The sequence below is a fragment of the Dasypus novemcinctus genome, chromosome 4, assembly GCF_030445035.2.
Source record: "Dasypus novemcinctus isolate mDasNov1 chromosome 4, mDasNov1.1.hap2, whole genome shotgun sequence".
Lineage (NCBI taxonomy): Eukaryota > Metazoa > Chordata > Mammalia > Cingulata > Dasypodidae > Dasypus > Dasypus novemcinctus.
Genome location: NC_080676.1, coordinates 20,967,955 through 20,982,472, shown reverse-complemented (window position 1 = coordinate 20,982,472; position 14,518 = coordinate 20,967,955). Strand labels below are relative to the sequence as shown.

General features: G+C 40.0%; 2 protein-coding genes across 13 annotated transcripts in view; one reads left to right on the top strand and one right to left on the bottom strand.

Moving 5' to 3' along the window:
• The window catches only part of MED12L (mediator complex subunit 12L), a 377,954-nt gene that overhangs the window by 220,702 nt on the left and 142,734 nt on the right, over positions 1-14,518 (bottom strand). The gene's annotated exons all lie outside the window — the stretch shown is intronic.
• On the top strand, positions 4,516-12,934 carry P2RY14 (purinergic receptor P2Y14). The gene is given in 3 exon segments (XM_012527964.4): positions 4,516-4,623; positions 11,832-12,734; positions 12,736-12,934. Coding segments are annotated over 2 exon segments (942 nt in total). The 5' UTR covers positions 4,516-4,623; positions 11,832-11,855; the 3' UTR covers positions 12,799-12,934.

Genomic DNA, 14,518 nt, shown 5'->3' with positions numbered 1-14,518 from the left:
CATGCAAACGACACGCAGCAGATGTGGATTTCCCCCAACCACAGCGGTCCCCCCAGTGACAGATGAAATGCTATTTGTTTTAGTCACTGTTACATACAGTCCAATTCTCTTCTTGGATATCAGCACAGGAGGTAGAAAGCTGAGTCAAAATCAAAGACATGAAGGATGCATTCATTGTAAACACTTTCAGGATCTGGCAAATAAAAAGGAGGTTTGCTCTGCTGTGGTGCCTGAAAGATACCCAGGAGGAGGTGAAGATATCCATACCTTGCAGAACCGTAAAATCTAGATTAAAAAAAATAGGACACACACTCGTGATTCCTAAAGATGAGGTTACTGCAAAATGCTGAAGGGCATGTGCACATGTTCACGCTCACACTCACAACACTCACACAAACCATGACACTACACCACAATCACTCAGAAGGAGGGAAACACTGGCTTAAGTAGAGCAGACGAAGGCTGAATACCAGTTTGGCCACGTATTATTGAGTTACTCATCCATTTTAAGCAAGTTTCCTCACTTGTAAAATGGTAACAGCAACTCGTCAGCAAGGTGATTCCGTTGGCCGAGAACACTGGCCTCTCGTGCACCTTGGGTCCTGTGCCCGGTAATTTTCTCTACCACAAACTCCTCCCCGCCCCTTTTTGCCTGGCTAAAGATGACTCATTGCCAGTCTTCACTGTCAGTGTTCCAGGAAGGCTGCCCTGATACCTCCCTTCCTGAAGCTGGTTACGTGCTCACTCAGTCCCTGAGCCCCCCCCACTCTTAACAGCCACATGCTGAGGGCACCTCTGTTCAGCCTCCCTAGCCTGGGCACCTCCTGAGACCTCCCTGTGGCTGATATGTCTCCACAAGCCCCGACAAGCATGTTCTGATGGATTTAGTGAACCAATGAACAAGAAGTCTAGGGCCACAAAGCACCTAGGAGCAGAAGATTTCAGCAAATGTCAGGAATACGACAACTGAGAATAGGACAATAACTTAGAAATCAGGTCACTAACTATTTGAGATGTGTGGTGAGTGTTCAACATTAAATGTCCAGGGCGATTAAGAAAGAAAGGGAGCCTCATTCTTCTGTGGGAAGGAGAAAGTGAAACTCCCACTGGCTAAGCCTAGAGGGGACAAAGGTCAGACATGTCATCAAAGGAAGAGAACAGGATTGGGGTAGAGCCACTGTGAGAATCTGACCGCGAGCCAAGTAGAAGGGTTTCTGCAGAGCAAAAGGTTGGGAAGTTACAGGGAAAGAAAAATAAAGTCCGCAAGATCAACTGGCACGCTAATAATTATGACATCCCAGACAGGTCTGTGGCCTAAAAGCAGAAAGCACTGCTCACCCACGACCAAGGAGTCACAATGTTGGGGGAGAGAAACAGGGCCAAAAGTCAGAGTGCAAGAAGCTATAAAACACCCAGCCAAGCTGGGGTTTGGTGTATGCTCAGGGGACCTGAATCTCTGGACTGTCCATGTGATAGCCAGGCCCTGAGTCTCAACAGACTTGCAACTCCTATCCTCTGGTTTATTGGACTTACCTCAGCAAGGTAACAGGGAGGTGAAGGTCAATCACCACACCAGGGAGCCAAGAGTGCTTACAACTGCAAGCAGGAAAATTGCATCCATCCTCCAAGGTATGGAATCTAAGCCTCCTCTCAATATAGAGGTGGAGTGAACATAACCATCTCAACGCCCACAGAATGGAGGGATAGAATATGGATTAGAGTGGACTTACTGATATTCTATTTTGTAACTATATTGTGATTAGTAATGGAAATAAATGTAGCATTGATGTAGAGAAAGTGGCCACGGTAGTTGCTGAGGGTAGGGAGCAGGAAGAAGAGATGTGATGTGGGGGCATTTTCGTGGGTTGGAGTTGTCCTGGGTGGTACTGCAGGGACAGTTACTGGACATTGTATGCCCTCCCATGGCCCACTGGGTGGATGGGGGAGAGTGTGGGCTAGGATGTGGACCACTGACCATGTGGTGCAGCAGCGCTCAGAGTGCAATGAATGTCCCATGATGATGGAGGAGGTTGTTGTTATGGGAGGAGTGGGGTGAGGGGGATGGGGGATATATGGGGACCTCATATTTTTTTAATGTAACATTAAAAAAAATAAAGACAAAAAAAAAATAGTTATCTTTAAAAAAAAAAAAAAAACCCAGCAAAGCATGAATGAAGAAAGACCAGGAGGTGATGACAGACTTAAAATTAAATACTATTACTAAGTATAAAATATTTTTAAACATGTATAAAGTAGTATAAAATAAAGACTACGGGGGAACAGATATAGCTCAAGTGGTTGAGCTCCTGCTTCCCATGTATGAGGTCCTGAGTTCGATCTCCATACCTCCTGAAGATAGACAGACAGACAAACAGACAGATAGATAGATTAAAAGGCTACAGGGGGAAACAGACTTTGGCCCAGTGGCTGGGCGTCCGTCTACCATATGGGAGGTCCGCGGTTCAAACCCCGGGCCTCCTTGACCCGTGTGGAGCTGGCCATGCGCAGTGCTGATGCGCACAAGGAGAGCCGTGCCACGCAAGGGTGTCCCCCGCGTGGGGGAGCCCCACGTGCAAGGAGTGCGCCCGTGAGGAGAGCCGCCCAGCGTGAAAAGAAAGTGCAGCCTGCCCAGGAATGGCACCGCCCACACTTCCCGTGCCGCTGACAACAACAGAAGCGGACAAAGAAACAAGACGCAGCAAATAGACACCAAGAACAGACAACCAGGGGAGGGGGGGAAATTAAATAAATAAATAAATCTTTAAAAAAAAAAAAAAAAAAGAAAGTGGCTTTAGTCACATTTCAAGAAGTTCCCAATGATTAAACACATCTAATGTGTTTTCTGTTAAGAATCATTCAGAAAACAAATACTTATCTCCTACTAAAAGGTTTGGGGCGCCTTGGATTAAAGCTTTGAATGTTTGGACAGGAAGGAGGGAGGAGGAAATATCAGGATTGTCGCTTTAGAAAAATTGAACAAAGAAGAGGAACAAAAGCGCTCAACAGTGGTGGGTGCTGATAAAAGGGTGATCTGAAAACATTGCATTCTGAAAACATTTTATTTCTAATTATAAAAAATTTCAAACATACCAAAAAAAAAAAAAGTACAGAAACTATTTTTGGTAGCTCCAATATACCAATCACACAGTGCTAATAAATAGCAATATTTAGGCATTTTTGATTCAAGATTTCTGTAAGAAATCAAACATCACAGATGCAGGGAAAGACCAACTATCCCCCCCTATTTCTTGTTCCTCTTTTCTCCCTGAAGTAAGCACTAGTCAAGTCAGAATATTTATTCCCCACCCAGTACGTGTTTCAGAATAGAAAGTACTTCCCTGGATCATATAGATCGTTACTCCACAGAGTAATAATCTTTGTTTTCTTTCTAAGTAGAATCTCATGGCCTTTTAGGAATACTCTGGGTATACATGAGATTTCATGATCACATGTTCTCAAGTAGGTTTCTATAAAACATCTATTTACATTCCTAAGCGATCACAAAGATGGGATGCTTATGGTACAATCTGTTAATTAATAAACTCTGGGAAAGACTCTAGATTTCAAGCTACCCAAAGTGTAACTTTTTCCTGTCTAAAAGTCCCAACTACAGCAAGGAAAAATAAGTTTTCTCCCTCCTCAACAAAACTATTTATTAACTGTTTTCTGTGTACCAGGTCCAGAAGAAAAACAAAAACATGCTCCAGATAATGGTCCTTGGAACAGCAACATAAAATAAATATCATGTCCAACCCAAGACCTATGAAATCTGAGTCTCCATTTTAAAAAGATCCCCAGGTGATGTGTATGCACATTAAAGTTAGAGATGCACTGGTTTAAAGAATTGGGAAGGGTGATGACCAAGACCTAGGCAGAACCCAATCCTTCCAAACTCGTCCTCCTCCCATGAGACAGCACAGTTTTGTGCTGTCATCTTTGGAAAGTACACACATCATTTAACAAGACCAGTGGTTTTCAACCAGCTGCCCCCTAAGGGACTTTTAGCGATGTCTGGAGAGACGATTTTGATTATCACAATCTGGGAGAGCAGTGCTACTGGCATCTGCTAAACTTACATTGCACAGGTCAGTCCCCACAACAAAGAATTATCTAGTTCAAGAGGTCAACAGTGCAAGGTTAAAAAAAAAAAAAAACCTGTATTAGACTTCTGATTTCCTGTCTGAAATGATCATTATTAACGGAAATCAGCAATTTAATGAACTCACTGAGGATACATATCCCCTGAGGGAAAAAATAAACCAATAATCTAAAACATTTCCTGCCCAACGCCCCCAAGTAAAAAGTTGGTTTCCCAAAAGAGTTAGTAATCAAATCAATAATCATCGACGATGACATCCAGTACCAAGCAGAATAAAACAAAATGCGCATGCTGAAAGATTTCACGTATATACAAGCTGAATTTTAAAAGGAAATACACTGCTACTGGACATACTTCCTCAATAACAGTGTGGTGCTCACAGTCAACTTAATTCCTCATTTTTTTTCTCTGTAAACCAGGTTCCTTAGTGAAGAAATGCTTTGGCCACTTCAGGATGACAGGCACTCCCTGGACTAACTTACTTCACTGAAAGGACACTTGACATTACCCAAGAACTTTAAAAGGTAATTGAAAAAAAATACCATGAGCCTTGTTAATTTCATCAAAACATTATGAAGGAATAATTTTTCAGCTTCAGAGAAAGTAGAATTATGGCACACCAATAGGATGGCAAAAGGTGATTCATATATAAGAGAAAAATGGATCATTGTGTATATTCACATAGATGAGTGGATCAAGTCAGAGCCTACAAAACTTGTTTTCACTTAATGAATATATTTATGGAGTAAGCATTGCTTTATATAGCATTTTATCATATAGATTCTGCCCGAAAAGAGAGCCCTGAGGATGAAATACTCTACATTTAAAAGCATTATTATTTTAAAAATAAATTTAAAAAACATATTTTTAAAAAAGCATTATTAATTCAGCATACCTCTAAAATTTTAAGCTGCACTAAGGGACATGTGCACTCATTATCCAGATCAGAATGCATCTTTAATACTGATAACCTAGCCATGCAAAAACTTGAGGAAAAGCAATTCAAATGTACTTTAATAACTGTTTTTACCCTCATAAATCCCATTCTGCCATGTTCTTTAATTACCAAAGACTCCATAGTGATGGCAGACAAAGACTAAAACATTTCCTGCCATGTCATTCTCATTTGTGGTAAAATGATACCTCATTTATCTGGAAATGTGGGATAGTGAAGACTATTTATTACTTATGCGAAAAGTTTAGCCACAAAGAAAAATCTTTCTTAAATGTAGCCAAAGAACTTAGGAAGAATTGTTTAATTCATTCCTAATGCCTCAAGGTTAACATGACCACATCCACTGCAGAAATCAGACATAATCTCAGAAATAGCTACCATGGGCAGAGCTGGCTACACCTCCACAAACTGGCTCACCAGACTGCGCACTTCCTTAATTTGTGAGTTTATCATCATCCAGATCATAGAGCAGTTTTATTGTTGTTGTTTTGCTTTGTCTGTCTTTCATCTTTTATGGATGGGGACAAGCTGATTAGAAACAGTGAATCAAGTGGGTCAGCTCTTGTGGCAGTTGGTTGTTGGGCCAGACCGAGAGATGTTTTCTTTTGGAGTCTTAGGATTCCTTTCCATATAGCTGACAATGGGTAAGTAAAGGATTACCATCTGTTATTCATTTTTACTTTTTGTATAAAATCAGCATCAGTAGGTCAATTTTTCCTCCATTTGTGAACTGATCTGACATCTTGATAGGTCCCTTTCTCAGGACATTAAATCACCTCTATACTAGAGACAAGGAGAAGAGGCAGGCAGATATTGCAAGGCCAAAATGATACACGCCTCTGCTACGATCCTGCCCTAGTTCTCATCAAACATATATTTCTGCCTTTTGTCCTCACCTGTCCTAGCTGCCGAAAGATAGTTTCTTTTTCACACATCTATCTCTTGTTGGTTCCATCTGCCCCAGAGAAAAGGAAGCCACAGTCTGAGACAACTGAACCCAGAGAACAGAATGACTTTACCTTCAACACCATCACTAAAGAAAGCAATATTTAAAAGCACAAAAATAGTTATACTACTTAAAATTTATCTTCAGCTCCTTACTCATTTAGAGTTTGTTACGATGAAGAAATTGGCCCTGCTGTGAGCTTTTGCTGTAACAAATCTAACAGCGGTACAGGCAGCAGTGATACTCTACTTATTCCTCCACCAGCATGCCTCAGACATTTCCATCCTAAGATGGAGACTCGTATGCGCAATTGCTTCAAAAATGTCAAAACAGCAAGAAAATGTGTGGGCAAAAGACCCAAGCAAGCCTTCACTCTGTTCCAGAAGGCATATCTGCTCTAGAAACAAACTAACAATCAAACAAATTTAACTGAGTGAATTAATTTTCGATTGCTGCTATAACAAATTACCATGGGAAGCGGACTTGGCCCAGAGGTTAGGGCGTCTGCCTACCACATGGAGGTCCGCAGTTCAAATCCCGGGCCTCCTTGCCCCGTGTGGAGCTGGCCCAAGCACAGTGCTGATGCCACGCAGGGGTGTCCCCCATGCAGGGGAACCCCACGTGCAAGGAGTGCGCCAGTAAGGAGAGCCGCCCAGCACGAAAGAAAGTGCAGCCTGCCCAGGAATGGCACCGCCCATACAGAGAGCTGACACAACAAGATGACGCAACAAAAAGAAACACAGATTCCCGTGCCGCTGACAACAACAGAAGCGGACAAAACCAAGAACACGCAGCAAATGGACACAGAGAACAGACAACTGGGCAGGGGGAGGGGAGAGAAATAAATTTAAAAACAAAAAACAAATTACCATAAGCTCAGTGGCTTAAGACAACACAAATGTGTCATCTTAAATTTCTGAAGGTGAGAATCCAAAACCGTCTCAATGACCTCAAACCAAGGTATGTGCGGGGCTGCATTCCTTTCTGGAGGCTCAGGAGGATCCATCTTCTTGCCTTTGCAAGTTTTTAAAAGCTGCCATATTCCTTGGCTCATAACCTCCTTCCATCCATTTTCAAAGCCAGCAATGGGCGAAGGAGTCATTCTCACGTTGCATCACTGATTCTGTTGTCACATCTCCTTATCAGGCTCTGACTCTCCTGCTTCCTGCTTTTACTTATAAAGGCCTTTCTGACTACACTGGATCCATCTAGATAATCTGGGATAATCTCTACAACCCAAGGTCAGCTCATCCATAACTCTATCTACAACCTTAAATCCCCTTTGCCATGTAACATAACCTATTTGCAGAATCTGGGAATTAACTTACGGACATTTTTAACCACCATTATTCTGCTACCACTGAGTGAGACAAACCCTTCTATCAAGTTCCAAGTGGGAGGGATAGGCAATGATGTGCATTAAAAGGGCACATATAATCAGATTCTCAGCCTTTTGAGGAATTTGGAAACATAGTTCTGTATCCATTTCATCAGGCTGCATGCAAGCACACTGCAGCTTAAAACCAAGTCAGTCGCACAATTCTGAGAAACAGCTTTATATGGGTTTCTACAAGTAAAGGAATTTGGCCCATATTAAATCATTTCTGGGAACTCCTTCACTATTTCCTCTGAGATTACAAACTACATAGTTATCTCTTCTTTTTCTTCAAAACATATTGACAACATACATTTTTTTCATTTTATTGTCAGCTCAAATAAATCCAGCAAATACTGAGTGTCTACCAAGAGCACCACACCACAAGCACTGAGGAAAAGGAGACAACAAATTAAACTTGGTGAGAAACTCTCAAGCTCTGTGAGACTAAAATGCATCTAACTGTCAAGAGACAGACAAATTATTTAACAGACACAGACCATCACACTGGACAGCTAAACAAACAGAAAATGAAGCCTTCCCTCACTCACTAGCTGAGATATAGAACAGGTTCATATACAAAAGGCCACAGAAGATGTAGAAAGATGCAAATATACAATTCCTCTCGCCCAGGTCTAGAGTAGAGAAGGAGTTAAGTGGTAATGAAAGGTACATGGAGGAAATGCAAAAAACAAAAAAAACCCAACACAAATTAAAAAATAAGGTACATGAAGGAAATAATTTGGAGATAATATTTCCTTCCACAGGAAGTACATGGCTGGCAAAACTGATGGACTAGAAATATTTCTAGTTTTGCCGTATGACATGTATGAAGGAGAGTATCCAAAAGCAAAGAAATTCTTGTGTGGGAGATAAAATGCAAGTTTGCATGAATATGATTATTTTTAAGGTAAAATGCAACTTAATTTCATATTCCATATTTATGAATACCACTTTCTAGCACTTCCTTAATCTCACTGACAAAGTCCTTTTCAGTTATATAGTACCACACTAGGCACCAGAAATACAAAGAAGAATACAATACATTCTCTGAACAAGGAACACATTTCTTTCCCCTGATACCGGATTACAGGTAAATTTCTGAAAAGCAGGGATTCATGTTTTGTATTCCCAAACTGCACACTAATTTTTTTTTTATTAGAGAAGTTGTGGGTTTAGAGAACAATCATGCATAAAATACGAGATTCCCATAAACCACCCTATTATTAGGACTTTGCATTAGTGTGGTGCATTTGTAACAACTGATGAAAGCACATTTTTATAATTACCACCATCCATTATGTGTCAAATAGAAACTCTACATTTTAAGTCTTGACACACCTATTTCCTAACCCCATCCTGTTTCCTGGTAACCTACATTCTAGAGTCTAAGTCCATGAGTTTACTTATTCTAATTATTTCACATCAGTGAGATCATACATCATTTGTCCTTTTGTGTCTGGCTCACATGAACAACATTGACCCTGTTGTCTTCTAGATCAGGATTTCATTTCCTTTTAATGCTAATATTCAATTTTATGTATATAAGGCTGATGGACACTTGGGTTGCTTCTATCTTCTGGCGCCTATGAATAATGCTGCGATGAACATCAGTGTGCAAATATCTGTTCACATCCCTGCTTTCAATTCTTTTGAGTATTGCCAAGTCATGTGGTAATTCCACACTTAACTTCTGAGGAGTGGCCAGACTGTCTTTTACAGTGGCTGCACCATTTTACACTCGCACCATCAGTGAATGAGTGTCCTACATCCTCTCCAACACTTGATCACGGTGCATAATCTTTTTGTCGTGCTGTTGGATTCAATTTGCTAGTATTTTGTTGAAGGTTTTTGTATCTATATTCACAAGAGATATTGGTCTCTAATTTTCTTTTCCTGTATCTTTATCTGGATTTGGTATGAGGGTAATAAGGGCCTCATAGAGTAAATTAAGGAAGAGTTTCCTCCTCTTAAAGTCTTTGGAAGAGTTTGAGCAAGTGAGCAGGACTCATGTTAATTCCTTTTGGAACGTTTGTTGCAATTCCCATGAAACCAACTGCTCCTGGGCTTTTCTTTACTAGGCGACTTTTTTTATTTTATTTTTTCAATTTCTCTCCCCGCCCGGGTTGTCTGCTCTCTGTGTCCATTCGCTGTGTGTGTTCTTCTGTGACCACTTCTATCCTTAGAAGCGGCACCGGGAATCTGTCTCTTTTTGTCGCATCATCTTATTGTGTCAGCTCTCCGTGTGGGCGGCACCATTCCTGGGCAGGCTGCACTTTCTTTGGTGCTGGGCGGCTCTCCTTACGGGGCGCACTCCTTGCACGTGGGCTCCCCTGCACGGGGGACACCCCTGCGTGGCAGGGCACTCCTTGCGGGCATCAGCACTGCGCATGGGCCAGCTGCACACAGGTCAAGGAGGCCCGGGGTTTGAACCGCGGACCTCCCATGTGGTAGACGGACGCCCTAACCACTAGGCCAAGTCTGCTTCCCTGACTTTTAATGACTTAAGCTGTCTCTTTCTTTCCCCTAACACTATTTAGATGAAAATTTCTTAAACTTAGGGATCCATGTCTTGCATTCTCAAATGGCATATTCATTTATTTCACAAATACATTAAGCATCTATGTCCAAAATATTATGCTAGGAATACAACAGTGAAAAAGGACATGGTATCTCTCCTCTGAAGGAGCTCAGAAGAAAGGAAGAAACAAAAAGCAAACACAAGAGCACTGGGTGTTGTGACGGAGAAGAGCACAGAAGCAGGCACACACATGGAAGAGTGCTCATTCCCAGCTCAGCCCACCCGAGGCTCAGGAGGATGAAGCCTCTGAAAGGAAGTGACATCCAAGCTGAAGCCCCTAGGAGGAAAAGAAGCTAGCCAGACAAAGAGCCAGAAAGAATGTTCCATACAAATGAAAGTTTGTGCAAAGGTTCAGGGTGAGAGAAATCATGGAAACCAAGGAAGCAGAAAGGTTCATGCCAGCAGGAACTCATTATTCAATATTGAGGAAGCAGGGATTAGATCCAAGAGAGACTTCTGCACAAAGCTAAAGAGTTAGGACTTTATCCGATGGGCAAAGGCAGACCACTGAAGGGTTTAAGGCAGCATATAGATATTACTCACATACATGATAGGCAATGAACACTTGTTTTGGTTTATCAAGTAACTTTTTAAAGAAATTCTTATCTTCCCTCTCCCGACTCAATACTTCTGACATCAGTGAAGAGGATACAAGACTCCCTAACATATGGGTAATATCTAGTAGTGTTGGCCAATAAAAATATGTGTCACATAGGTAATTTAAAACTTTTAGTGGCCATTTTTAAAAAGAGTAAAATTAAATGAAATTAAGATCAATAATTCCTTATAGAATTATTTGTAAAATATTATATCAAACATATTAATGAGATATTTTTACAATCTTGTTTTCATACTAAACATGTAAAATCCAGGTATTTTACACTTATGACATATCTCAATTTGGACTGTGCAGAATTCAAGTGCACAAAAGCCACACAGAACTATTGACTGCCAGTTTGACCAGTACAGATCTAGAATGCACTTTCAAGGGCATTTCTCTAGGTTATTTTAAGGTACTTTCATTACTTGTTTGTGTTTGTTGTCTAATCTTTAAAAATAATGAAAACCAGTTTTCCAATTGAAAAAAAAATTACAGAAAACCACGATTTCAATAAATTCACCCATAAACTCATACCAAAAAAATACCAGTTAATATTTGGATGTGTATGCTTGCAAGACATTGTCTTAACTCCAACAGAAATGTGGGTTAGAATTTTTTTAAAAATAAGGTCTGTGATGGAAAAGTTTTGGGAAAGGATGATGGTGATGGCTGGATAACATGGTGAATGTAATTAACACCACTGAAGTGTATTCTTGAGAGAGGTTAAAATGGAAAGAAAGTTCGAGTTGTTTGTGCTACTACAATAAATGTTTTAGAGAGCTGGGTTAATCCATAGAATAGTTTCTAAAAAAATATATATGCAAACATTTGAACTCATTTTTATGGATCCAGAAAAATCGATCATCTGCAGGAAGAGGGGGAGGGATCACAGAACTCAGGGGAAACATATTAAAGAGTTCTGAATGAAATGAAGCCGATAATTCACTGGTTTCACAACTGCTGCAACATTTTGAGACTATATATTTAAGTGAATATTTCAGGGAACTGTATCATTTTAAGGAAATGTGTTTGATCCCCATATTACTCAGATTGCCCTCCTTCTCCAGTTTTGTTCCCTGTCATCTCTCTGTCCTGCTCTTCCCTTCTCATTCCAAAAATTAGGGAAAACAAAAACAAAAACAGCCGCCTAAATTATAGAGCAGTAACTTAGTTTCAAGACCGTGGTGGGTGTGACTGCCCTTGGTTTCAGTACTCAGCGATGCCTTGGAAGCTGTTCCGTGGCCTTTGAGTGACTAGTCCGCATCTCTTTCTAGGCCTTTGCCTTCAGAAGTTACGAAATGATCAATGCAACCGCCACACACCCCCCGGGGAAGGACTGCTCCAGAAACCCACTCATCATGCAGCAAATCATTCCGGTGCTATACCTCGTGGTCTTCATAGCAGGAATCCTGTTCAACGGCGTGTCAGGATGGATATTCTTTTACGTGCCCAGCTCCAAGAGCTTCATTGTCTATCTCAAAAACATTGTGGTTGCCGACTTTCTGATGAGCCTGACCTTCCCCTTCAAGATTCTCAGCGACTCTGGCCTGGGCCCCTGGCAGCTGAACGTGTTTGTGTGCAGGGTTTCCGCAGTGCTCTTCTACGTCAACATGTACGTCAGCATCGTGTTCTTTGGGCTCATCAGCTTTGACAGATATTACAAAATCGTAAAGTCTCTTTTGACTTCTTTCATCCATTCAGTGAGTTACAGCAAAATCCTGTCGGTGGCAGTGTGGCTGCTGATGCTCCTTCTCGCTGTTCCAAACATTATTCTGACCAACCAAAGCGTTAAGGACGTGGCACAAATAAAATGCATGGAGCTTAAAAACGAACTGGGAAAGAAGTGGCACAAAGCATCAAACTATATCTTTGTGGGTATTTTCTGGATGGTGTTTCTTTTGTTAATCATTTTCTACACTGCCATCACAAGGAAAATCTTTAAATCCCACCTTAAGTCCAGAAGGATTTCTATTTCAGTCAAGAAGAAATCTAGCCGCAACATATTCAGCATTGTGTTTGTCTTTGTTGTCTGTTTTGTGCCCTACCACATTGCCAGAATCCCCTACACAAAGAGTCAAACAGAAGCTCATTACACCTGCCAGTCAAAAGAAATCTTGCTTTATGTGAAAGAATTCACTCTGCTACTGTCTGCTGCAAATGTATGCCTGGACCCCATTATTTATTTCTTTCTATGTCAGCCATTTAGAGAAATCCTATGTAAGAAACTTCACATTCCATTAAAAGCTGAGAATGACCCAGAAACCTCCAAAACCAAAAGGGTAAATACAATGCATGAAAGTACAGATACTTTATAAATTCCCACTCTCTTTCAAAGAAGGTCCACATATGCATATTGTAATTGTCAATTACAAGAAAAGAAGAATGAATAAGAAACACACCAATGATAGTAAGTGAAATTTCTAAGCATTACTATCCAACTTAGTAAAATAATAAAAATTAAATGTAAGTCTCCAAGCATTTTTATAATACCAAAGAAAAAAATATCCATCAGTGGATTTCTCTTTATGCATTTTCTTCCTGTTAATAATTTAAAGAATACATACATTATTCAATCCTATTCCATCAAAATAGATGGCTTAAATTTATAATCACCAGTCAGTTAATGTAGAATTTTAAATAGTAATGAAAGAAAATAGGAAGCAAAGACAATTCCAAGAGGCATAGTTTTTCTATAAAAACAAGAATTAAATTAGTAAGTTATGTGAATTTTTTAAGGAGGGTTGTTAAAGACCAACTAAAATGCAGGCACAGTTTGATAAAGGGTCAGAAGCCTCTTCGAAGTGAAAAAGTCAAGTTTTCTCTAATTTGAAGGAGCAGGATATGCAGATACCCAATAATCACTTAAGATAAACCCTACTAACTTCTATCACCGCATTTCAAAGGAATGCAAATACCAGTTATGCACATTGCAAAAACAATGTAATTTTTTTCAGATAGAATTTTGAGGATGATATACGACAAATGTTAAATGTGTTTTATAAAAAGACTTGCTAAGCCATTGAAAGAGCATGGGGTTCTGTTGTTAGACCAGTTTTAAGTCGACTCTACTGAAGGAAGCTAGTTATTGGTATGTGTTGCCAGCACTTTTCCCCACTATACGGTGTGGAAAAAAAACAGAGTGGTAAACAGAAATGCACACACCCTCGATTAAGAACATAAATTATCCTCTAGGGAGGAAAAGAAAAGCTGTTCTCTTAGAAAGCAATTAGACTTGATAAAATGAAAGTCTAAAATTTAAAATAACAAGTGAGAAATTACAACATAAAATGAAAATTTATAAATATTTTTTCTAGAAAACAGATACATTTAATATGTGAAGATATATAACTTGTTGGCTTGTGAGTTATCAAAACCAAGTTCTTTCTCTGCTATTAACTGACCAGAAGACACTCAACCCATCTTTCAACTGTTCTTCCCATTTTGTAAGTAATGTTTGTATATATTTCATGCCTAAATATAGATGTAATAATAAAATTGTTTTCAAATTACCAGATTTCCTCATAGTCAAGACTTAAGTAGTTTCTTTGATATACTTAATTACATGTGCTAATAAAAGGAAGATGACGAAACAGAATTCAAAAATTCTATTTACCACTGACATTTCAAAATACATCTTTCATATGCTCTTGGAACTCATTACGTTTTAGGCAAAACTCAGAAGATACTCTCTACAGTGAGGATGAGCCGGGAAGTTTCTCACACTCTGTGCCCACCTTCCACCCTGCTCACAACTCTGAGTCAAATACTCTCTCAAAAAGAACAAAATGAACAAGCAAGCTATGACAAGCTTGCTTGGTAAACCAAGCATGCTTTATTTATTTGGCTAAATATATTTGAAAAAAAAAAAAGGCTGTGTTTATTCCTCACAATTCCCATTGGCCAAATTAGTACATTCTGGGGTTTTAAATGCCTCCTAATGGGACAGGGGAGAAAACGGAAG